At 34.8% G+C, this 27142-nt stretch overlaps 1 protein-coding gene across 3 annotated transcripts; it reads right to left on the bottom strand.

The window, feature by feature from the left end:
* Positions 1–5305: 5305 nt before the first annotated feature.
* Positions 5306–25927, bottom strand: LOC132276051 (serine/threonine-protein kinase STY46-like). Of its 3 annotated transcripts, none has more exons than XM_059777303.1 (16): positions 25302–25927; positions 24556–24679; positions 16285–16382; positions 16048–16167; positions 13789–13837; positions 11185–11295; positions 9854–9898; positions 9590–9762; positions 9404–9511; positions 8273–8346; positions 7949–8124; positions 6727–6822; positions 6442–6522; positions 6201–6254; positions 5652–5786; positions 5306–5575 (listed from the first exon to the last, which is right to left on the bottom strand). In XM_059777303.1, exons 1-16 carry the CDS (start codon positions 25487–25489, stop codon positions 5564–5566), a joined length of 1644 nt encoding a protein of 547 aa, XP_059633286.1. In that variant the 5' UTR covers positions 25490–25927; the 3' UTR covers positions 5306–5563. The 3 variants fall into 3 exon arrangements, with proteins under 3 accessions (XP_059633286.1, XP_059633285.1, XP_059633287.1); XM_059777302.1 differs by having other exon boundaries at positions 9848–9898; positions 25302–25926; XM_059777304.1 differs by having other exon boundaries at positions 9848–9898; positions 24565–24679; positions 25302–25925.
* Between the last annotated feature and the right edge of the window lie 1215 nt (positions 25928–27142).

The raw sequence follows: 27142 nt of genomic DNA, 5'->3' as shown, positions 1-27142 counted from the left end.
TACAATTTTTAAGTGGGTTTGGTAATGGTAGTGGACAAGAGTCCAAAAAGAGAAAGAGCAAAGAGAGAGAGAGAGAGAGAGAGAGAGGGCCACGCAATTCGGATGTTTGTCCAATTGTCAAAAAAACATCCGAACATCTCTGCGTAAATGAGTTGTTACTTTTATGAATTTTGAGTTGTAACCTATATTACAATTTATGTCGAGCTGTATTTATAATTAAAACCACCTCGGTTTCACATTATTTGCCTTTACAAGAGGTATCACTTCGGTTTCACATTATATGTCGGAAGCACAAATTTAACGATATCAAATATTCGAACATATATCATACGCATAATTATAAGTGTTTATTTTACTTTTTGATTTGACACGACCCTCACAGTTTTTGTACATTGTTAGGATTTGGTGAAATAATTTTGTATTTATTTTCAAACAAAATAAAATTTAATGCCATGCTATATATATTATGAGTTAATAAAAAAGGATTTAGAGAAAATAAAATTGATAAACAACTAACTCTAAACTCATTTCAATAATGACTATATGAATATGATGATAAAAAATTTTTATTATTATTATTATTATATATTATTTGAGATACCATATTGTTTTATATTCTTACTTTAAATAGATGAGACGTGGGGTCACGGGCGGAGCCAGCATATGTCTAGGGGGACACATGCTCCTGGCCTGGCCCACCTTATATAATATATATGAATTTTTAAAATTATTTTTACATATATATAGAAATTTATATATTATGCTCCCCTAAAAGTATTAAGTTTTCATAATTCTTTTAACTTTTTCCTTTTTTTTTCTTCATTTACTCTTTAAATTTTTTTTAATTTCCTTTTTTAAAAAGTCAAATTTTCCTTATTAGAGAAATTATTTCAAAACACATGCAAACTTTATTTTAATTTTGGATAGGTAATCAAAGGAAATACCATTTTCCACGTTATTTTTCTGCTATTGCTTCTTTTTGATTTTATGTGAATGGCCTAATAGTTTAATGGTATTTTTTCACTTTTCAAAATAGAATGTTTAATGGTACTGTTATATTTTTAAATAATATTACTATAAATATTCAATGTGTTATTCAATAATAATTAAAACATTATATTTATAATGAATAGTATTGCTATATTCTGGATGAGCAATGCTAAATTCGCTTAAGCGACTGGTGGTTCTAGTTGTTTTAACTTTCATCAATTATTTGTTACTAACATTAAAAACCTAACATATTAAAGATAAAATTACCCTTCTAATCTTTCTTCCTCTTATAAAAATTTATATTTAAAACATATATATTCATATATATATATATATGAAGTTAAAAAGGGCTAATAATCAGCTGTCAATACACTTTTTTTTTTTTTTGTTAAAAGCTGTCAATACACTTTGCTTGCTTGTACGTATTCAATTTGGTTTTTTCCAATTCTAAACGACCACGTTTCCGATATTCCGCGTATAATGTCAAGAGATTGACATGTGGGGACGGGGAGCAATGGAGTGTTTTTTTTTGGGAGTTGCCATGTGGGAACGGGGACGCATTCCAATTCCAAATGGTCCCAATCTGCGCTTTACAAACAAACCCATGCCACATATTCATTATTAAATGCGTATCCAAAACATGGAATTCGAAATACGAATGGGTCCCGCACATATTTACATAATAAGTTAGAGGGGTTACAGATCAACCGATTCTTTTCTCCGAAAAAGTCCTTCAACCGTGACATCACATTAGACTTCTTAAAAGGTAAGACTTAGGTCCCCTTTGGTTAGCAAGAACTAATTAGAAAGGAAAGAAAAGAAAAAATTCTAAAATTTGTATGCGTTTGGTTACTTAGAAAGTAAAAACTTTTGAGAAAATAGAATTCTCGCATGTTGTGAATTTTTCTCAAAAAATTTCTCGTATGGTCTATTTGGTTAGGTAGAAATTGATGATGGAAAGTGAAAGAAAAGAAAGTGAAGTAAAAGAAAAGAAAATTAATTTTTTATTATGTATTTGATTAGTAAAATTTTTTTTGAAGAAACTTGTAAGAAAATTTTGTTTAATTAGTTTGAATAATAAGAGATTGAAAGGAAAATAATTTTACATGTCAAAATTACCCTTATGAATTTAATAATAATAATAATAATATATAATTAAAATAATAATAATAGTAGTAAAATAATATATACAATTAAATTACCCTTGTGAATTTAATAATAAAATAATAATAATATATACAATTGGATTTATGAATAAATATATATGTCCAGATACATAAATATATATATTGTCTACATACGTATTTGGTATTAATCTCTTTATATAGCTTTTTTTTTATTTATTGTTTTGGGAAGTTTGCATTATATATTAGGACTGCTATTAGATTAGAGTACTTTGTTTTGTAAGTGTAGCAAAGAATTTTAATTTAATGAGTAGAAGAGTTGTAACCAAATTAGGAATATTAGGTGAAACTAAAATTTTCGTGTCTTTTATGGAAGAAACATTTTGAGGAAAATCAAGCAGTTGCAAAAATATTACTTTCCTATAAACATTTTGAGGAAAATCAAGCAGTTGCGAAAATATTTCTTTCCTGAAAACTTTCCTTTTTACGCTAACCAAACTGTTAAAAATTTTAAAAATTTCCTGTTTCTTTTCCTTTCTCGCTAATTCATGATAACCAAACTAACTCGTACAAAACATGCAAAAATTTACTTTCTCGCAAAACTTAGCCACTTTGCATCTTTCTTTCCTCTTGTGCCCCTATCAGCTGTTTCTCCCTTTCCACTTTTCACTTTCTCTACAAACTTCACGCAGAGGTAGATTTTCTTCTTTAAATTGGTATAATACTTATTTAGTTATTTATATTTCTACATATGCATATAAAATTAATTTTTTATTATAATTATTTAATAATGATTGAGATCGAGTAGTATACATATATGTTTTTTAGTTTTATTGAAAAATTAGGGTTAGTATTGGTGTTATAGGCTATTGGGGTTCTTAGTTTGATTGGAAACTTACGACCATGATATTTGAGTTTTACAATTGTTGTGTATACAATTTAAATATTAATAGAAATAATTATTTTATTATTTTTAATAATATATTATTTTACTTTTTATTTTTTGTTAAAAATAGATATAGACCATTAGGCATTATAAGGTGATTCATCAAACACAATTTTATTTTATTTTAAAATATTTAAATTCTTAAGGGTAGTTTTGGTAATAGAATCATTTTCTCCTCCTAACCAAATGCACACTGAAAACTTGATTTTTCTCTTCCTTTCCTTCAGTTTCTTTCACTTTCATTTTTCATCGTAAATTTTTATTTAACTAAACGAACCCTCAGAGGAATCGAAGAAATTGGAGGTTTTATTTTTGTTTTATTATATAGTTTCGATAATGTCTTGTATAAATTTTTGTGGTCTATGAGATGGAATCTCAAGCCTACAAAGTCTAGAGAAAGTGAAAGTAGTAGACTTACAAGATCTCCAAATTACTTACAAGTTTTTTTGAAAAATGGAGTTTTGGTTTATAACGGGTGCTCAAATAGAAATTTTTCTTTTTCTTAAAGGTTTGACGTGACCAATCCACCTCACGATTTGGTGATAATTTTAGGAATGTACAATTTTATATGTATTAACAATGTGATAACGCTTCACATGGCAACCAGTGTATAGGCAATGGGGCCGGTTTCCGACTGATTTTTTTTTTTTAGGATTATATGGTAGTGATTTTTTATTTTTTGAATTATATATGAATGAAATTTTACTATTGCTCCCTTGAAATTACAAAAATTAAAAAATTTCCATTGCCCCTTCACACAAAATTTATTGGGTGATAGGTCATTTATATCGAAATTGTAAAGAGACTATTTATAAAATAAGATAATGATAACCATGTAATCTCGGCCACTGAAATAATTTCTCATCATCGTCGCATGGGAGTCAACTGTTCCCTGTATATAAGTAAGCGTAGTGCACATGTGCGTTCCTACAACCAAGGAAAACTTTGACACTCGTGAATAATAGCAAAGGGGAAAAGGCAGATATCCAAAAGCAAAAGTGTTATTTCTAAGCTCAAGTAAAGCTTTTGTAATAGAGATTTAAGCTATAGTTTGAAAGCATCCACACCTTTGAATTGAATTTGTAAATGATTTTAATTCAAAATTGAACTACATTTTTTTAATATCAGACACAAATGAGATAGTTAATCAAACCCCAAGCAAGTTTTTGTGTTGCACCTACACTCTCCATCTGAAGTGAGTTGCGGCTTAATTCAAGCTCTTATAATAAATACCGTCTGAAAACCTCTAATTTTGCAGGAACCACTTCTCCTGGTAGTATCACCTCGAGAGCCTATTTTATGACATAATCCCTCGGGAGCCTAATCTTTTACAACGAACTATTTTTTCAAGAGCCTCATTTTCAGAGCAAGCTGATTCTTGGACTAAACTTTTGGGTTCAGAATAATTATGCCAGCTACTAACTTGAACAAATATGTTCAAGCACTTGACCCTATTGTTAGAACTTCGAACACCAATCTTCAGATTGGTCTTGTCAAGCTACATTTATTCCACGCACTGTCACGTATCACAATCCCAGTGCCATCAAATTTTATCCTCCAATTTTTTTCTACACATTTTTTTCCTCTTATCTCGCTTCTAATTCTATAGCAACTTCAATCAGGAAAGAAGATTCTCTTCTCTACTTTTTAACTAAACCAACGACCAATGTTTTAAAAGTGGGTGGCCGCGAGCAAGGCACATGGGTTATTTATTCAACATCTAAGATTCTCTTCTCTTCTATAATTGCATAACACACCACAAGGCCCTATCATGTTCGAAAAAGGAAATGCAAAGGTCAACCGAGGAGAGGACATCATGATTATTCAAAAGAAATTGGGCGGGGAAAGAAACAGAAACCCCCAAGGCTCCAACCTCACTTTTTTTTAGTTGTCCTAGAATATCCCAGGGTAGTTGGATCATCCATCAGACGGCCCCACCACCACATCTAAAAATAGGAAGAAAAGAAGGAAAACGAAAATGAGCTAGACCAGCACCTGTACCATCCCCAATCCTTATAAAATAACATGTACCATTTTCACCTTCCTGTAACCAAATGAATTATTTATTTATTTATTCCTATGAACTTCCTAATAAAAGAAGCTACTATCGAATTTCACATTCCATTTTTTTTTTTTTTTTTTTCCTTCTTTACAAAAAACTCCAGCCAAAAATTTCCCTTCCTTTCATTTCACTTCTCTTTCTCAAAGGATATAAACATTCTCTATCTTTTGTTCTCTCCAAGACTAACAAAATTATGTTACTTTTTGACATTTGAGCCTTGGCTTCTCGTACCCAATTACACCATCCAAGATACACATGATCAAAATAGAATATCTTCATGATAAAGTAGAAGGCTGCGAAAGGAAACAACAAATGATATTTATACAAAAGGAAACAACAAATGATACAAAACATCATACAGAATCGTTACTCTCTTTCTCTTCGGTGGCTACTGTTCACCCATCTGGGAGTATGCAAATTTCTCCTATCACCAGTCTTTTCTTATTCTGCGACCTATTCAAAGTAAAAATGAAGTAAATTTATTGGTAAATTACGTACAAGTGAGAAATGTCACACAAATTTTCTATACCTTCTTGGCCATCTGCTGCAAGATCTCTATTATCTCGGAAAATTCTGGTCTCAAAGATGGATCTTGCTGCCAACATCTCTCGAGCAATTCCACAATCTCCGGATGAGTGTCCCTCGGTATCTTAGGCCTCAAACCCTGAATTTCATGTCACTTAGAACAGTTAAAAAGCTAACCCCCAAAGGAAAAGAGACACCTACAACATTCCATGAAAGAAATAAAAATATGTACTACTTTGGGAAAGAAATTTTAATCCATCACCCCTCGTGGAAAAAAAGCTACATCCTTCTGACCTCAACCTTCAAAGAAGTGTATTTATGTAAAACTGTTTAGATATGTCCTTTATTTCTTAATTCCCTCGAACCTAACCCTCAATTGAGTAAATTAGAATGTTTAACTAACTGTCCTTTACAAGCACTAACCATGAAATTTGTCCTGCTGTTTAACTGCCTAGAAACAATTTTTTAATTCATGAGTAAAACTAGAGTACTCAATCCTACATTACATGTTACATAAAGGGGGAAAAAAGATTTACGAGTCTTCCACTGTTACCTTTTGGACAACGCCAACCGCCGCTTGTAATGGGGTTAAATTTTCGTGAGGAATCTGGCATATCAGTCAAAATAGGTCGTCAGATTATTGCATGGTCAAGTATGTGCAACTGTAACCTAATAAAAGTGGCACACAGATGTAAAATGATACATAACAGAACAATGCATTCTAGTTCGAGGAAAAAAAATATATTCTTCATAACTTCTAACCAAAGAGAAAAATGAGTTGCAAGTGATTGAACCTTTCCTGTTAGCAGCTCCCAAAGTACAATTCCGAAACTGAAAACATCAGCCTTGTGATCATATGGTTTGTGTTCAATAACCTTTCAAGCATCAAAACAAAATAAGCAAATGTCAGATGGGGGTAAGTTACTTTGTATACTCAACGACGATATTTTTATAATTCAAATGGGATTCACAATCTCGGGTTGCTATTTGAATTAAGTGGGGCTTTAAAACTGGCAGGGAATCTAGATTTGAATTAGTAAAAAATGAGTCAAATACAAAAGCTTTTGCAGAACAGCAACCTCTGGAGCCATCCAACGATATGTTCCAGTTTCTGCAGTCATCACTCCATTTTGAGATTGCACTCTGGCAACACCAAAATCAGCAACCTTAACAACCTGTCAGACGGGGCATTGGATATTTTATAGAGACTGAAAACTAGAACTAGCATGAGAAGCTATGCATGGAAGGTATCACATGTAAACTTGATAGTGCTATTATCAATAAAACATGCCATTACACAATGCCATAATAAAATAATATTCGTAGGAAAACAAGAAGTAACAAAGGTTATGTTAAAAAAACATGCAAGATGAAAATAGCAATTAATACTACAGAGAAACTTCAGCTTCAGCCACTTGAATTTTTCAATATTATGGAAACGAATAGCATCTTCTTCTGAAAATCCTAGCTATTCTTAGCATTAAATTATGGAATCTCTTAATCTGTTTGGACCAACAATAACTCCTCTTATCCCAAACATGCATTTGAAATAGACAAGAAAAGCACACAAAATAATATCTAAAGCCCGTCTGTCTGAAAAAAGCAGAACAGACAGGTTTAAATGCAATAACATTTACAATAAAAATGCCATGCTGATCGTGGGCACCTACTATATGCAATTTAAAAATAATCAGAGTCGGGATAAACCCCGATGTACACACCCTCGATAACTTCTCTGTGGGACCTACATTTTCCAAGCCTCTCACAATGGATCATCATGCTGGCCAAATATCTAATTAATCAGATATCATGATCTGTTCCATCAATGTTCCACTCCCAATATTAGAGTTTTGTTGTAATGTCTTCTAAAACAAAAGGTGAGCACATGGATCGTAGGGATATTGATATCTGACCAATGAGATATTCAGTATGCATAATGTTCTGAAAGATATATATATTAAAGTTGCACCCTCTCTATTAGCTTAAGCTTTTAGAGTAGATGGGTAGTTAACATGGTATCAGAGCCAAAGGTCTCAAGTTCAAATCTCACCGTCACCCTAATTAAAATTTGAAAAACACGCGTAGGACCAAAAAGAAGACCACACGTGAGGGGGCGTGTTGAAGGTATAAATATTAAAGTTGCACCCTCTCTATAAGCTTAAGCTTTTACTGATAGTGATGGGTGTAAGAATTGCAACTTATTCACCAAGAAGTAAATCTAACTAACAGTAATAGATAAAATAAGTCAATATCCAGATAACAAAAAACAAAGACATACGCAGGAGACCTGGAATTTCTTACTTCATTTTCATCCATTAAAAGATTGGCAGCCTTAAGGTCCCTGTGTATTATATTATTCTGGTGCAAATAGTTCATTCCTTTTGAAACATCAATTGCTACTTTGACTAAAGCTGGGAGCTTGAAGATGCCCTTTTGTTTGTGCAAGTAGTCATAAACACTTCCACCAGGCATGAATTCTGAAATAAAAAGCAACAAGCAAAATAGACAAGTGAACAAACAAGCAACACTCTATTTGAAATTAAAAGTCACGAAAGATAATCCACAAAGAACAGGGAAATGAACAGCTCAAATTACTAAAAAAAAAATATGGTAATTTAAAATTACCAGTCACGATACATAGGATTGGAGGTCTCGTGCACGCACCAATAAATTGCACAACATTCTTGTGCCGAACTTTCCTGAAAGTTCAACAAAAGATTTCACAGAGGCGGAAAAATTAACAGAATGATGCAGACAGATGTTTAACATTCCATAAATATTAACATTATACAGGTACCGACATTTTATTATGCAATGAACATATCAAGGTAAATATTTTTGTAGATGCAATACAGGAACAATGTAATTTTTTATTTACAAGAGATAAAAAGTAATTTTATAGAAAAGAGGAAAAAGTTATACAAGAGGAAAAGGGAAACATTTCTTCTATAAACTCAAGAAAAAAAGTAAAATAATGAAGGCATACAACCATTAAGGGCAAAACAAGAAAGGGATACAGCCATTAAGGGCATAATTGAAAGGAAAGACAAAGCATGGCACAGCCAAAAAGTATTACAAAATCTATCTGACTGGACATAAAGTATTCATTGGAAACTTGAAGAGACTTTCACGTGGTTCCAGCATTCCACCAGTAATATTTTGTCTTAATTTAATATATTAACCACCATGGTCAAAGCTTATCATCTTCCAGATAACAATAACATATGCATTCTCAAGAAATAGTGCATTAATAACTTAAGTCAGTGCCTTTTTCATATTTCATAAATTGTGTCACTAAAGTCTGATAAAAAATAAAATAAAAAAAATTACAAAACCAATTGTCAATAATCAATTGGTGTCATCTTGCATTACAAGTGAACTGAATGGTAATGGGGGGCAAAATCACATATTTCATGGTGGATGCAGTTTGCCATACTATAATGGACATCAATATGGAACATTAACATCATATGATTCTTCTTCAGATGTTTATTTGCAATAGTACTGTTACTTATATGCCCTGGTCCATTTGTTCCGGAAGACAACCAATACTATCTGAAGGAAATGCAACTGTACCACACATCCACGATAAAGAAAATCTGAGACATGTAAGTGGATATCACTGACAGACCAAAAAGCAAGCTCAATTTTAGAAAAAATTAACACTGCTATAAAACCTATACTGATAAGTAGTTTGTTAACTTTAAAAAGGTATAGCAGAGTTGAAAGGAATCAGAAGTATAAAATGTAACAAACCTCAATATATAGACTTCTTGAGCAAAATCTTTTCGTACATCCTCATTCATATACTCAGCCTTGAGGACCTTGATAGCCACATCCTGACTATGGAAGGTACCTTTATACCTGTGCCAATTAAAACATACTATTGAACAAGCACCGATAGACGATCAGACTGATGATGTAAGAAATAGTAAAACTCACAACTCGCCATATGATCCAGCAGCAATTTTGTGTTCAAATTTCAACAGCTCAGCATCAAGTTCCCAATCATCAATCCCATCATTGGGTATGCTTACTTGGTTAGAAATAAGTTTGTTCCCACTTTGCCCCAACTCCCCAGAAGAAGAGAATTGACGGTGCAACCAAGACAGCTTCTGCAATGCACTTCAAAAATACGATGTAAGTAAATGCATTGCAAATTATAAATTATAATTGACAAGTAGCATGTCGACCAGCTACCTCAACCTTTGGGATTTCCTTTACCAATACATTTTTAAGCTGCTCAGTTTCCTAAAAAGTTCCAGCGCAAAAGTGAATCAGTCAAGATTTTTTAAAGCATTCAAAAATTTAAAATTGAGAGTTCATAACCAATGTGCAATAAACAATTAAGGAGCTCATAAAAGTACAGATATCAATCACACAATAGTAGAAATTGAATAATTTAGCAAAGGAAAAATAAGCAAGAGAAAAGATGTGCAATAAATTAAGGAGCTCGTAACATCAGGGGATTGAAAGCAATCAAAGAATGAAGAAGCGGGAAGGAATGGTCTGGGAACCTCAAAAGCATAATTTTACAGTACTGCAATAGTGCAATGTATATTGCAATGTAAGGTTCTCTTTCATTTCACCTTTGGAACTAGTTATGCACTTCTCTATATAATAGTCACTTCATCTACAATTACCTAAATAATGTTCTTTTTAACTTGTTTCGGTTTTTAAAAAATTGCAAACCAAGACAGAAATACATGTGCATTCAAAATCCCAACTAAGTGGTAACAGACTAAGCAACAATTCTTATGCTATTTAATTTAAAAAGGTGACTGACAATACATGGATGTTAAAGTGTAATGACTGAATTTCCGCAGAGGGACTTGGTACCAGAATACCCTTCAAGTGTAGTGCTAATTGTACCATAAAATATACACCATATTCCAACTCTATGTGAAGAACCAAAAGTAGTTATACCAGATTATCCAAAATGTTAATAATATCTGTGCAAATTAGTCTGGCAATATTCCACATTTATATTTTTCAAGTTTTTGTACCGTTTATGAAAGGACTGGCTACAACGATCTCCTACGCTCAAACACATCAAAACATGCAGCCACCTTGTATAAAATAATGCTAAAGATAACATTTCCAGTATACCCCTCCCAGCATAGACAGGATCAGCTCTGGGTAATGACCATTAGCCTATAGCATATACATTCAAAAGATGCTCTAATATATTGAAGGAAGAATCTCACTTTCTTAATGAATCAGCAAGTACTTTCCTTGTTCACATTCCTCTGAAATATCAGGCTTTATATGCATTCTGAACCACAGTTGACAGGAATTTTCAAAATACAATTAACAATAAGAAAAACTTCCAAACCATTTAGAAGATAGAAATAGTCAGTATGTTTGACGATTTAAGTTCTCTCTCATCGAATTTCACTACACATCATAAAGAGGACTGTGTTAAAAGGCAACCAAGTACTGAGACATGAACATGATTTTGCCAGCATATTAGATGCATCCAGTTACCAGGGTCCACTAGTGTTTTCTTTAAAAGGAAGGGTAAGAGAAAGAAGTACCTCATTTGCCCAACCATCAACAACAAAAACGTCCAAGGAGTAACCATCTATAGTGGAAAAAGCATGTGCCTCTTGAATGTTCAACCCAATCTCAGAAAGCAACGAAGTCAACTGAAAATTTAAAACTAAGGATATTTAACAAGTAGAATGAGGAACATTATCACAATTAGACTTCTTATAGATAGTGCAAATTAGTTTGTCATATATCACAGACTCAGAGATGGATTTTCAGAAAAAGAAGCCAAATGAGAAGCACCAATTACAGTAAAGTCATCTCTCAGGGCAATCTAAAAGTTTGCTTGAATAGTAAGAAAGACATGCCAGGATGAGAGCATTAAACATGTATAGAATTGGAGCATGTTAAAAGTATCAAAATTGAGGTACCTCTATAAGATTCTTATAAGATTTAACTCCCGATGGTTGAAATCTTAAAAAAGGGACATCAGGAAAAGTTCCAAGATAATAGTTTCTCTAAGATTTAGGATCTTTAGCTAGAGAAGCATTAGATAACAAATAGGACTGAAAAAGATATCCAAAGTTGCGAGCGGGTGATACATAAAATTCAAATACGAAAAAGAATATCACAAACTTAATTTGGCTTCAGACTACAAATGAGCCATGGGAACTATTTTCAATTACATGACTAATACTACAGTATGAATTCCATGTGGTCTTCATATTCTTATAAAAAGCGCTTCTATATGTGAAGCAAATGATACTCCGATGATCCGATCACAACATGCATACATCAAGAACTAGGAGCATTTCAACCACATGGGTCCCATTTCTGTTGCATCCTACGGCTGCCATGTGATAGGCCCACAGTTCAGCTGAAATGCTGGGCCTATATAACATAACTCAAAAAACAAAAACAAAAAAAGCAATGTCATACCCAGAATGTAAGCAGGATATCATCAAGAGAGAGAGAGAGAGAGAGAGAGAGAGAATAAATAAAAATAAAGAAGTGGCGAGATGCTTACGAATGATGGTTGTCAAATGTTTTGGTAGTTATCGTTTTGTTTTGTTTTGTTTTGTTTAGGTAACTACCAGAAGGAAACTTTATAAGATGGCAGTAAGGGGGTGTTGATGCAGGATTCCGTTGCGACCAGGAATGGTGTGGTATCTAGAAAGAAAAGAGGAGTAATCAGAGAGGGCACAGTTCCCAGTCGCAACAGAATTTTGCATCTACAGGGGGCAACAATGCTTCATGCTACAAAATGATCAGAGAAAACTTCAAATGAGATAAAAGTAGTGCAGATAATGGAAGTTACATCTCTTTAAAAAATTGTTTGCCCACGCAATATCGTACTAAACTTAAAATGTTGCTCTTTTATTACTATTTCAACATTTGTACATGATGAGATAAAAAATGAAAGAAATAAAATATCAGCAAGTTACTGATCACAATTGTCTTTGAATGACGCAGCAGGTATAAATTGGAAGAAGGGAATGGCCATTCAGTTGGGAATTAGAGAAGAAGGTTTTTCGTAGGGACAACCATTCATGCTTTCTATAGTTTCCATACTACGATAGATTAAAACCAAAAATGAGGAGGGGAGGGGTAAGGTCTCAAATGCTTGTGGTCTTGATTATACACGTATGAAAAAATTTACAAAGAAAAAATAAAAAAATTCAATTGAATTACAACCTTAGGGTCATTCCATTTTGTTTCTTCTTTTTTCTTTCTTTCTTTTCTTTTCTTCATTTTTTGTTTGTTTGTTTGTTTGTTTGTTTTCAGATTGCAACTGATTCTAACCAGATCAAGGCAGCTGCAGATCTATGTAACAAACTAGAGAAGGCCTTCAATAACTACTAATAGTTATAATTATAAGAAAGATGATATCCTGTTTTAAAATAAAAACCCCCCTTATTACTTATTTAGAAAATCATATGCATCATAATTGTTCATCGTGTGTCTGCAAAGCATCTCTTCTTTATTTTATTTTATTTTTATTTTTATTCACTTGCCCATATCTCAACTGGAATGAACCTGTGATGTTGTGGCCCGAATTTGGTTCTGGGTCATGTTGCAACCCGTTTTGACCCATTTTGTCTTGTAGGCCGTGGACCCTGTTTAGTACTCTCTTGTAGCCCAATATATTAGGGCGTTTAGGATTTGGAAGGGATAATGAGAGACACTGAAAAATCAAAGAGAAAGAGAGTGACAGCGAGAGCTAGGGTTTGAGGGCTGAAACTTATTATCCCATGCTTTTCGGATAGTGAAAACTTTCACTGGATCTTCACCGTGGACGTAGACACGATGTTTCGAACCACACCAAATCTTTGTGTTCTTTGTTTGTGGTGCGCTTAATTTTCTGTCGTGTTTCTTGGGTTCGCTATGTTTGTTGTAACAGTGTACCTCCTCATGGGGTGATAGGAGATACTGATCGAGCTAAACAACTGGGGATATCTGACTGCATTGTATATACTGTAAAAAATGCCTAGGAAGAGTAGGAACTGTTCTTAAGCTATGAAACAAACGCATCCTGAGAAAAGTTACGATGCTGCAAAATGTGCGTGTCTTTAGAATATAAAGAATTTCCACCAAAAGTTTGAAACAATGCAAAAGGATTCACATGTTAGAATATAACAAAATTCAGCTACCTGACTCAGGAGTTTTGGCTTGTCATTTGTTGAAATTGTAATTTCGTGCCTGCAGTAGTTTGAAAGTATTAATATGTCACCTGATGAAGACTCCATAGAATCATTCAGCAATTAAAGAAATCAACATGATTCATGACTATTAGAGATATTATGAAAAAATAATTTTCATTTGCATCAAATAAAGATACAAGTATACCAGTGATAAAAGGTATAAAAATCATTACTCTTAAGCAATAAAAAGAATTAATGATAGATTTAAGTACATGTAATTGGTGAGTAATTGGTGGAACATCTAGTATGAATATCTGAGGTATGAGATCTGAACATGATATCATATTCAAGATATAAGCACAATTAGGCATCAAAAGTAGTTCAAAATCCTCAGGTAGATGAAAAAAGACAAGCTAATAATGCTAATTGTAGGAACAAATTTGGTCAAAATAGCTTCTTTGATAAGATGGATTCACATGACTGAGGAGTTTGATTTGTCATTTTTTGAAACCGTAATTTTATGCAAAGACCTGCAGTAGTTTGAAATTATTAATATGTCACTGATGAAGACTCCACAGGGTCATTCAGCAATTAAAGAAATCAATGTGATTCAAGACTATTACAGATTTTATGAAAAAATTATTTTTCATTCACACCAAATAAAGATATAAGTACACTGCTGATAAAAGGTAAAAAAATCATAAGACTCATCAGAGATAAGAACAATTAATGATAGATTTAAGTACATGTGATTGGTGAGGAACTGGTGGAGCATCTCGTATGAATAACTCCAGGAATGGGGTTTGAAAATAATGGCGTATTCAAGATTTAAGCATAATTTAGGCACCAAAAGTAGTTCAAATTGCTCAGGTTGATGAAAAGTTAATATTAGGAAAGAATTTGGTGAGGACTTCGAAATGACTTCTTAGATAAAAATGATTCGTGTGCAAGAAAAATAAATGCTTATTTCAAAAAAAAAAAAAGGTTGGGGACTAGCAACTAAGATGTAATAGATAATTGTGTAAAATGATCATTTAAAGTACGCTATATGATTATTTATCAAAAAAAAAAGAGTACGCTATATGACAATATAACACTTCTGTCATAGTGGAAGCCTATGACGTAGTATCAAATGAGAGATAGGTTTGAATCTCTAGTGAAGCATATAGCCTCTGGTATAGAATGAGATATGAATCTCCCAATGCCCACATTAAGCATGAAGCACCAAACAATAAAGTCAATGATTCTTTACGAAAATCAGGACAGATTCCTTAGCATTGTGACATGTTTATTGCTATCATCATACAGGATCTACCACAAATTTTGTCAAATTCACAATCCTATTGATAAGGGGAATGGAATCTGAAAACCTTTATTCTACAATCTACTCTGAAAAACTTGGTAACCATTTCGTTTCTACCACGCTTAGACCATGTGGGTGTCAAATGTCGTCAGATGTTCTTGTGCATCATACATGCCATGGCATTGTATGTATGTTATGTTTTATTGCGAAACTTACCTTCTCTGCAACTGTCAGGGAAAACACACATATTTATCATATTGTTTTCTTCTAGCCCTTACGTATGCCAGTGTGTTATGGTCCACAATCACAATAATGCCTTTTCACATAGGATACCAACTCACTAACTATCCAATTTGTTTAGGTCTTTTATCCCTTTTAAAAAAGAAACATATCTATTCATTGCTTCTCTGTTCTTCAATGATGCACTTCAAGGGCTCTGACACAATGCTCCCAAGGGAAGCAGTGGTCGTTGTTAGATGAAGCATCACTGAATGCTGTTATGGCCCCCCTTTGGGGGGTGGCAATCCCATAGCTTTGCTCCACTAAGCACCATCAATTTAGTGCTTCAGCTCCCCTTGCGTATTGAGTAATTATAGTTTTTAAACCAGCATTACTGCATCCTCCATCTATTCTAAAGAATTATAGAGATCGGTAAACACATCAGATATTATTCTTAAGCAGCAGCACAAATTCCTTTTTTTTTTCCTTCGCAAGAAACTCAAGCACCCATTTGCCCCTATGGGGACTTGAACCCTCACCATCCACTTTGGGAGGTAGAGGAGAGGAGATACCACTAGGCTACAACGCCCTTGGTAAATTCCTTTTTTTTCAACTGTCTACTAATCTGAATCTCTAAGTTCAATGTAATGACAGTTTTAAATGTTTAAAAGACTATAATGTTTAAGGACATCATAAATTTTTTAAAGTAAAGCTCAATCAGGTGCAGACCTCTCAGAAGTATTTACCGAAATAAGTGCAGATTGGCACCCATAGGACTGACTCCATCTTGAAGAACATGGGATTTGTTGGCTTCGCGTGCAAGTTCAAGACATGGTGACAACCCAAAGGCAGGTGGTGGATGAATACTGAAAATTAAAAAAAGTGAAATATTTACCTAATATTCTTTAGATATACTCTGTATCAGAAATCGATAGTAGCAAGACAAAAAAGGTAGTTTTGGATAAATATTCATATAATCATGCCTTTGCCTGTCAGGATTATCAGAATTTCGAGCATCCACTCTTTCTGTAAAGCTGGAATGAACAGAATCGCCACAATTCCCATCAGAGACAGAGGGAACCTGCACAAAGTGAGAAATTGCCCGGATGTTTTTGACCGAGTAAAGAAGTTATGGGCCTAATCGAAGGACCAGTAAAGAAAAGTGATATCAATTTCCAACAATTGAATATGGATGAACAAGGCAATGTTAAACAAGAAACAGAAAAAGACAGCTTCAGCATCCATGCAATCCAGCAGGAAGTTTATCAGAAAAATCAACTGGCTCGAAAAAGAAATAAAAATATCAAGTTGTTCCTACACGAAAAAAAGTTACAAGTATATATTTTACATTACCAAGACCAAAAATGTATAACTTTTAGGTTTTAATGAACCTCCAATGCTTTAATTCAAATCCATCCTCGCAATGTGGAAAAAAATGAAAACCAAACTGATTGCAGAACAATGTGCTTAGATAATATAAATAACAATAACCAATATTAGTCCTCATGAATTATGCTAATAAATCATAAGTCAAGCCACGGAACAATAAGAATATGCACATTCAAATGCATTCCATGGAATATAAAGAGAAAATCAGTAAAAATAAAGTCTAATCCCTGTTGTACAATATTGTATGAGTTGTCACACATGTACAGTTAGTATTGTATGAGTTGTCACCTACCCCTCATTCCATATATAGAATTACCATGCATAGGGTTTACTTATTCTCCACTCACCTACTCCCGTAGCATCTCCTATATAAACACTATTGCATTATTGTATTACTTACTCAATAACATATACGTTTTCATATATTCTCTTTCTCTCTCTCTCTCTCTCTCAACATCGTATCAGAGCGGAAATCGATCCCTCTTTAAATTTTATATTTTTTTTAGTCTTATTCAGACTCTTTGATCTTGATTCCATCTCGGCTTTCTCTCAGCAATCTCTTCTCGGCAATCTCTCCTCGGTGATCTCAGTTCTCGTCTCGGCAATCTCTCTCGGATCCCTCCTCGGCTCTCTCCTCGATAATTTCTCTCGGGTTCATCTCGGGCCTCTCGGCTAGATCTTGGTTCTCTTATCTCGGATCCCGCTCGCTACTATATCTCATTTGTTCGGTAGCTCTTATAATGGATACTAAGGAATCCCATCTTCTTGGGTCAATCACCAGCACCAAACTAAAAGGCTCGAACATCCTTCAATGGTCTCGAGCCGTAGAAGTGTTCTTACGGGCTCAAGAAAAACTGTTTTATCTTAAATCAACCAAACCCACCAGTGATGAAAAGATTATTGAGGCTTGGGAGAAAGAAGATGCTCAGATTATGAAACAGCTTGGAGCCTGATATCTTCAATAACGTGTCATTCCTAGAATCTGCCAAAGATATCTAGGAAAATCTAAAGGACATGTATTCTTCAAAGAAGAATTTTTCTCGTATTTATCAGTTGTATCAGGATATTTTTAATCTCCATCAGGGAGAACGTTTAGTTGAAGATTATTACTCAGAACTGAAGGGCATGTGGGAAAAATTGAATGTCTACCAATCACTGACTACAGACATAGAACAACAAAAAGGGCGCAGGGAGGATTTTTTGGTGGCAAAATTTTTATCTGAACTTAAACCCGAACTCACTCCGATCAGTTCGCAAATTTTGTCTGGCATACCCAGAGCAAGTGAGACTTTTGCTCGAGTTCGAAGAGCATCTATTCATGCCCTTGATAGAGAAGGACAACCACTCTACTCTTGTTGTTCCTACTGAGCGACATGATACTTTCCGTGGAGGACGAGGGGGCAGAGGTCCTTCCAACCCAGGCCGTGGTACTCGTGGCAGCAGAGGGGGTCGCGGCAGCAAGAAGTGTACTCATTGTGTTCATGGCAAGCCAACTTGGGCTAATCAAGCTTCGGTTTCAGAGGAGACTATTCCCGCTCCTGCAAATGAACAAGTCACTCTCTCCAAAGCCGAATATGATTCTCTGGTAAAGCTTGAGCCTGCAAATCAGCCCTCCTCCATCGCTACTATCATTACTTCAGGTAATACGTGTCTCCATGCTTCATCTTCTACACCTTGGATCATTGATTCAGGGACATCCGATCACATGGCAGGCAACCCATCTCTTCTTTCTGATATTTCTCATGTTTTCTCACCATCGATTGTTACTATAGCGAATGGTGCCAAATCACCTGTTCATGGAATTGGTACCTTCCACACTTCAGGTCTCACTTTTTTATCAGTTTTATATATCCCTCAATTTTCATTCAATTTATTAGCAATTTGCAAAATCATATTAGATTTAAATTGCTCAGTTACTTTTTCTCCTTCCCGTTGTGTCTTTAAGGATCTCAAGACGAAGAAGACAATTGGTGGGGGGTTTGAGAATAATGTTCTTTACTACTTCCAGCCAACTACTGCTCCGACAGCTCTACATTTCATCTCTTCTTCAGCTTACCAGTGGCATTGCCGCCTTGGACATCCCTCTTCAAATAGTCTTCAAGGCTTGATTCCCTCTTTAGTTGATTTCTAAGTTTAATTATACTACTTGCGAACTTAGTAAACATCATCAGGCTACTTTTAAGTCTCGTTTTGATAATAAAATTTTAAAACCTTTTGAGTTAGTACATTCGGATATTTGGGGACCAGCTCGTACTACTAGTTTATTTGGTGCTCGTTATTTTGTATCATTTATTGATGATTATTCACGTTTAACTTGAGTTTAAGATGTTGAAATTCAAAATCGGTTTGATGCAAAAATACTTGTTGTTAGAACTTACAATGCCTTTGAATATAAACTTAATGTTTTTTAAAAGTTTCTCGAATCGAGGGGCATATCCATCAAACATCTTATGTTGATACCCCGCAACAAAATGAAGTTACTGAACGGAAGAATGGCCCACCCCTAGCTATCACTAGTGCCTTAATAATTCAAATGCACGTTCCAAAACATTTTTAGGCAAATGCAGTTCTGGTTGCTACTTATCTTTTAAACTGCATGCCTTCTAGAGTCCTTCAAGGAAAATCACCCTTTCAAATGATGTTTTATGACAAAAACCCTTTTTCCATTCCTCCAAAGGTGTTTGGGAGTTTTCTGACAAAAACCCTTTTTCCATTCCTCCAAAGGTGTTTGGGTGTGTCTGTTTTGTTCATAATCTAAGTCCGGGACAAGACAAACTTGATCCTCGTGCTCACAAATGTATTTTCTTAGGTTATTCTCACACTCAAAAGGGATATAAATGTTACAGTCTAACTCTTCGTAAACAATTTGTGTGCAGATGTAACTTTCTTTGAAGATGTTCCTTATTATTCCCAGGGAGGCAGTCGTCTGGAAGACTTTGTTCTTCCAACTTCAGTTTTTTATTCTGACATCCCACCAGCTCTACGTGTCTATGCTCATCGTAAAAAAAAAGTAGTTAATCATGTTCCAACGACTGAAGTAGTAGACCAAGCCTTGCCACTTCCACCAGTCGCTTCAACGCCTGTTCTTCCATCCCTGTGGACTCTGATCTTGATCGACCTATTGTTGTTCGGAAAGGTAAACGGTCTTGTACCAATCACCCTATCTCCAATTTTGTATCGTATAATAAATTGTCCTCCTCCTTTCAAGCTTTTTCTTTGTCATTATCCTCTATTGCTCTTCCTAAGTCCTACAGGGTGGCACTTTCTCATCTAGGGTGGAGGAAAGCTATGGAAGAAGAAATAAACGCTTTAAAATTGAATCATACTTGGGACCTTGTTCCTAAGCCTGCTGATACTTAGGTTGTTGGTTGTCTGGGTTTTCACTGTTAAATAGAAGCTTGATGGTATTATTGACCGTCTCAAAGCTCGACTTGTTGCTAAAGGCTACACTCAGACTTGTGGCCTTGATTATACTGAGACGTTCTCTCCTGTGGCCAAACTGAATTATGTTCGTGTGATAATCTCTCTTGCAACTAATCTAGATTGACCACTTCATCAACTTGATGTTAAAAATGCCTTTCTGCATGGTGACCTTATTGAGACAGCCTATATGACTCAGCCACCTGGGTTTGAGTATAAGAGGGAGGGTGTGTGTCATCTCAAGAAGTCTATCTATGACCTCAAACAGTCCCCTCGTGCATGGTTTGATAAGTTTAATAAAGCAGTGGTAGCTCATGGTATGACCAAAAGCCAGGCTGACCACTCTCTTTTTTTTAAGAAAACGAAACATAGTATTATGATTCTTGTAGTGTATGTAGATGATATCGTTATCACCAGCAGTGACAAAGAATACAAGTTCTAATCCATCACTTGAGTTCTAGCTTCCTTACTAAGGATTTGGGCAAACTTCGGTATTTTCTAGGAATTAAGGTGGCTCGGTCGACGCAAGGCATTAGTCTTTCTCAGCGGAAGTATACTCTTGATCTCTTACAGAAACTGGATATCTTGGTTCGAAACCTGTAGCTACACCTATGGAGACTAATGTAAAACTTAAGGTGGATGATGGTGACCCACTCGATGATCCAGAGATGTATTGGAGACTTGTAGGTAAACTTATTTATCTCACAATCACTCATCCAGACATCTCCTATGCAGTCAGTGTTGTGAGTCAGTTCATAACCAGTCCTCGGGTACCTCACATGGAGGCAGTTGTAAGCATCTTGAAGTATCTCAAGGGTGCTCCGGGACGTGGTCTGCTTTATCGATCTTCTAGACATCTTTGGATTGAGGGATACACAGATGCAGATTGGGTCGGTTCTTCTACTGATCGACGGTCCACCATGGGTTACTACACTTTCATAGAAGGAAATCTAGTAACTTGGAGGAGTAAGAAACAGTCGGTTGTGGCACATTCCAGTGCTGAAGTAGAGTATCGTGCCATGGCACACACTACCTGTGAACTTACTTGGTTGAAAACTCTTTTACAGGAACTTGAGATTTCAGTCCAATACCCAATTCCTCTCCATTGTGACAATCAGGCAGCTATTCATATTGCTAGCAATCCAATCTACCATGAGAGGACTAAACACATTGAAATAAATTGCCATTTCATTCGATCTAAAGTTGACTCGAATGAGATTGTTACACCTTTTGTTCCTTCTGGTAGACAGCTGGCATACATCTTCACTAAGGCACTTCCCAAGAATTCTGTTAATTCCATATGTAGCAAGCTGAGAGTTATTGACATTTACTCTCCAGCTTGAGGGGGAGTGTTGTACAGTTAGTATTGTATGAGTTGTCACACGTGTACAGTAGTATTATATGAGTTGTCACCTACCCTCGTTACCATATATAGAATTACCATGTATAAGGTTTACTTGTTCTCCACTCACCTACTCCTGTTGCTTCTCCTATACAAACACCATTGTATTATTGTATTACTCACTCAATAACATATACGTTTTCATATATTCTTTTTCTCTCTCTTTCTCTTTCAACACATCATTAATTAGGGGTGAGCAAATAATCCGTCAATCCGGTCCGAACCAATCCGATCCATATGGTTCGGTTCGGTTTTCAAATCTCATTGTTTGGTGATGATTTGGAAAATTTGCAATCCGGTGTTCGCGGTTCAGTTAACGGATTGGACCCTGAAAAAACCGATCCGAACCGAACCGTTGCCAATCCGAACCGTTAAATAAATAATATATTAATATTATATATATTTATATACAATATACCGTATTTCTTTTTTTTTTTTTTCCTTTATTCATTATTCTTTTAATGTTAACCTAACCCTAACTCAGCCTTGCCTATTCATTACTCCTATCTCATTTCAGTCGCGCCTCTTTTCTTCACCCTCTTCAGTCTTCACACTCTTCGCCTCTGTCTTCCTCTCGCTTCCCAATCTTTCGCCTCTCAATCCAACACCTCTCAACCATCGTTCACCAGATTCGAAGCAACGGCGATCTCTGCGTATCGAAGCAACGGCGACCTCTTCGACTGGATCTACCTCTTTTCCGGTGAGTTCACAAGATTTTTGCATGGATCTTCTTATTCTCCTCTTCTCTGAACATTTTTTGTAAATTGTTTTTTCTTATTCTCCTCTTTTCTTCAACTTGATCTACTTCTTACAAATTAATTTTTGTAATGGTTTTCCACTAATTGCATGCATTAACTGTTGTTTGATTACCAGTATGTCTGGAATTCATCGGGAAAGGACATGAAAACAGCTTGCCGCCGGTGATGGAGAGTCCCATTTGGGGATGTTGTGATCCTCAAGCTCTTCACACAATGAAATCCCAGAAAGCCCTTTTAATTTTTTTATTTTTTTATTAATTTTTTTTTTTATATTCCTCTCTCTAAAAAAATTTTAATCTGGGTTTGATTACTATGAGTGAGAGTGAGTATGCTTTTCTTAAATTTTCACAATCATCAGTGAGAGTGATGGGAGTGTTTTGGCCTTCAATCAATTGCTGAAGCCCTCTCCTCCTTACATGATTTTAATTTTGTTTTGTAAATTGACAACCCATGTTATATTATATATATATCTATTATAACTACTGCAATTGACGGCCAGAAATTGACCTCCACTAGCCACCACATGTGCATCCCTCAATTAACACATCATGAAAACCCCAATCAATAACCCATTGAACATCAAGTTGATTTGGGTATGAAAGAGGATCTGTTTGAAAAACCCAATCAGCCCAATCCGTGAAAACCGATCCGAACCGACCGTTACTTCACGGATTGGTTTGGTTCGGATTGAAGGCCCCCACGAATCGGTTCAGTTTCAATTTTCACCAATCCGTGGGGACCGGCTCGGCTTGATCTTTACCCCCAAACCGAACCGATCCGAACCGTGATCAGGCCTATCATTAATATAAATGGTAACTTTGTCCAAATAATTATGAACCAGAAAATCTTTAATACACTTTTTAAAATGTAGAACTTATTTTTTTATGTGAAGATAACACATTCATTCTAATATGTTCTATTCCTATTGTTAGTTTGATGGAAGAGAAAACGTGGGAAGACAAGTAGTGAATTGACCCTAGACTTTAACCTTACCAAAAAAAACAAAAAGTTTTTTTTTGGAGAATCCTTGTTGGAACCCCATGGGTGTAAAAACAATTGTATATGTTACAAATATCTCTTATACACCTTTCACGGGCGCGGAGGGATGGATCGGATCTCATTCAACACAAACAATACCATTTGGGGAAACTTCCCTAAATAGCACCCCTACCCATTAGAGGACGAATGGCTCTATGCTCAATATGCACCTTTCAACCCACCTTTTGTTGTTGTGTTGCATCCCACCCATCATTTAAATCTATCCTCCCAAAACTCTGATTTCAATCTAAATAAAGCATGGCAAATGACTTTTCTTAACAACGTGATTGATCTTATAAACATGCGACAATGATAATTATGTGAGGCCCTGCTCCCAAACTTAGACATAGTCGAAAATCCAATCAACTAATGTAAATTTCTTGAGAGGGCGGACGCCCTGAGGTTTGTGAATTTCATAATTTTGAGTAAAGTAAACTCAAATTTAGCAAAAGTCAAAATTGCAGCAGCTCAGCTGGGGTAAATCCATTAGACGATGTAAGTAAATTGGGGCTTAATTATAAACATGCGACAATGATAATCATGTGAGGCCCTGCTCTCAAACTTAGACATAGTCGAAAATCCAATCAACTAATGTAAATTTCTTGAGAGGGTGGACGCCCTGAGGTTTGTGAATTTCATAATTTTGAGTAAAGTTAACTCAATTTTAGCAAAAGTCAAAATTGCAGCAGCTCAGCTGGGGTAAATCCATTAGACGATGTAAGTAAATTGGGGCTTAATTACCCTTTCCAGCTGGAACTCCACTTCCACCATAAAATACATATAACCGCCTCCTCCCCCAACAAAAATAATTAAGTTAATAAAATAAATAATTTTGTTTTCATTTTTGTAATTCGTCTGATAATTAAAAGTTTCATAGCAGGCAAGTGGCTTATTTTAGCTATCCCTACTTCAAAATGTAATCAATAAGTTGTTCTTCTGAACTGTAAAGAGATTGCAAAAAGAATTGAGGCATCTTAAGCAAATAATAATAATAATAATAATATTCCAAAAGATAAAATAAAAAAAAATATAACTGTATAATCTAGCGAAATTTCAAGCACTAAAGAAGGATAATGAAAAAAGGAACGCCCTTCTTTCTAAGTTGGCTAGCTGATGACAAGGTTACAATTGAGAAATTTCAAATAATTTCAACCTGCAAAAGTAACACTCACTAAGAACCTACCCCAAGTAAAAAATGAACTAGAATGTGTGTGAGATCTTATAATGAATCAATGACAGCAACTCACATAATTTACCTGCACAAGGCGGACTTCAATGGCAGGTCTGGTAGCAGGGTCATGTGCAATATGCAACAATTTCTTGTGCATAAGAACATCTTCAGCCCTCTCTACATTCATATCCAGTGCGTACCTATAATAAGTAATGTCAAATCACTCAGTGAAATCAACCACAGTAATCACCATCTCAGTATTACCAAACCTAATCGAAAGTCACATTTGGAACTAAACTAAATTGAAATTCCTGTCAAACTATAATAACTAGAGTAAAATTTAAAAGATCTCAATATAGCCAAAATACAATCACTACAATAAGCAATATGAAAGGAAAAAGAACCAGCAATAGATACATGCCTATCCAAACAAGATTACAAACAGCGAGTACTAGATTGGAATAGCTTCAGTTCTATTAGAAATCAAAGAACGCCAAATTTTAAATTCAATATTCCTTTTGCAAATTCTTTCTTCCTCAATTCTCTCGGCGATCAAACAGAAGGTAAAGCATAAAATGAAAAGAGTGATTGGATATGCTATGTATACAACTATAGAAAAAAGAAAAAGAAAAAGTTTGAGTTTTCTTTCTTGTTTCCGTCACTTTTCCACCGCGGCGAAACATAAAGTAAAGAATTGGAATGAAATCATCAAAGTTCCAAATTCTTTTCCATCCTATTTTTCCCCGGTTCTATCGGCAACTAAATGGAGATAAAAATTATAGACTCAGAAACAAAATCGAGAAAGAGTTAGGGTTTTAGTACCTAACAGGAAGTCGATTGAAGTGAGTCCAAAGCTCATCATCAAAACCTGGTTGACTCGCCTCTTCACTATTCGAATCCTTCAGTCTTCGAAGAACATCGTGATAAACCTCAACCTTCTGCCTCCGCTTCCGGCTCTGAGTCGGCGACGATTCGGACGCTCTACTACTGCAACTCTCTGTATCATCCATGGCGGTACGATTACGAACACATCAAATCAGTACGAATAGGTAAAAGAAGAAGACGACGACGACACACTCAATCCAGAGTCTAAACTTTATCAGAAACCGAAACGGAACAAAACAGCATCATCATTCACGTGAATCGCAGATTCAAAGAGCAAACGGACAACGAGAAGTAACAGATTGAAGCGAGCGAAGCACGGAAAGGTGTGGATATTTCTAGAGAGAGAAAGAAAGGTGTTGAGCTCATGTTCATTCCTTCTGATTCTCTGCATGAAAGAGAAAAAGAACAAAGTTAGTAATCCCCGCTAGCTCTGGTGGCTCCTCTCTCCTCTCTCCTCTCTCCCATCCTTTGTTTTCTCTCTCTATATATAAACGTGGTTAATGTGATGCTTAGGCAGGACGGTAACGGCGTAATGCGCACTCACCAGCGCATATCGACGTGGATTCAAACAATGTTTACTTGCATTGCTTGTATCACCCTATTATATAATATTGCCAATCCATCATCCATGGATAAATTAATCCCGTCCCCGATTAAATAATCCGTCATACCATATCCCATCTCCATCCACTCTTGTCTCACCTCCCATTCATCCCAATTTGCCCGTATCTTTGTATTGGATTCCTCTCTTAAAAATATTGAGAATTTCGATATACCAATTATATTGTATCCCCTCAACTTGACAGACAAAATGTTTAATTTTAATTCACCTTCAATTCTAATTATTTAAGTCGAAGTTAATTTATTTATAAATTTTAAACTTAAGTTAATATTTTGGGCAAGAAAATCAAGTTAATTCAGAATATCAATTAAAAATTTAAATTAATCATTATTTAGTTTCAAATTAGATTACTCCTAAGTACAATTTTTTTAAAAACTACTTAATGCAAGTTTTTTAGAAAAAATTATAAACAAATTCTTATAAATTTAATTATCCAAAATGTTAGCGTATAATAAATTAAGATTTAAACAAAAGTTAAAAAAAAAAAAAAGTGGTTATAATTTGAATATTATATATGTAATATATTTTTAAAAATTTTAAAAATGTAGAAAAATAATATTAGCATTCAACTTCGACCGAGTTGGTAGCACCTCAAACTAATTCTAATTAAGTATAGCTAAGATTTTTCAACCCAAGATAGTGAAAAATTGGGCTAGGCTTGTGTTGGTGTGAGGTGGCCCACCCAAGTTGGGGCAAGAGAAGGACTCAAATAGGGGAATTGTTTGATGTGATACTAGATTAATAAATTAGTGCCTAGAAAGCACAAATACTTTTACGAACGAGACATCTCGTTTCATATTCATATCGTACACCGACACTCTTTGGATATATGTCCGAAGCTTCTTAGACACTTAGGCCGACACTTTAATCTTGAAAATAATATGAAAACATGTCATTGTATATATAATCACAAGTGAAACATAAAATGTTACTTGTTCCTTTAAAATAAAAACATTATAATGACAAAACAGTGGAATAACGATATATATGATATAAAAATCATTACAATAATGATATAATTTCATTTTTTAAACCATATCGGAGCAATTCTTAGTATAAAAATAAAAAATGAATTAAAGTTTTTAATACTATTACTTAATAGATGTATATAAATAAAAATTCATATTTATATATAGTCGTGTCCGCGCTGTACTTG

Source organism: Cornus florida, unplaced genomic scaffold (genome assembly GCF_030987335.1).
Source record: "Cornus florida cultivar Cherokee Brave unplaced genomic scaffold, ASM3098733v1 CherokeeBrave_3.0.0_Hap2_Chr10, whole genome shotgun sequence".
NCBI lineage: Eukaryota > Viridiplantae > Streptophyta > Magnoliopsida > Cornales > Cornaceae > Cornus > Cornus florida.
This window is presented reverse-complemented; position numbering and strand designations above follow the sequence as displayed.

Excerpts from the sequence above, each read along its gene's own strand:
- LOC132276051 (XM_059777302.1), bottom strand. The coding sequence starts at position 25,489 with ATGGATGATACAGAGAGTTGCAGTAGTAGAGCGTCCGAATCGTCGCCG. Across the intron at positions 8,347-9,403 it reads CAAGAAGTCTATATATTGAG|GAAAGTTCGGCACAAGAATG; the intron begins GTTTGTTACATT and ends TTGAACTTTCAG. Across the intron at positions 6,255-6,441 it reads GGGAGCTGCTAACAGGAAAG|ATTCCTCACGAAAATTTAAC; the intron begins GTTCAATCACTT and ends CTGATATGCCAG.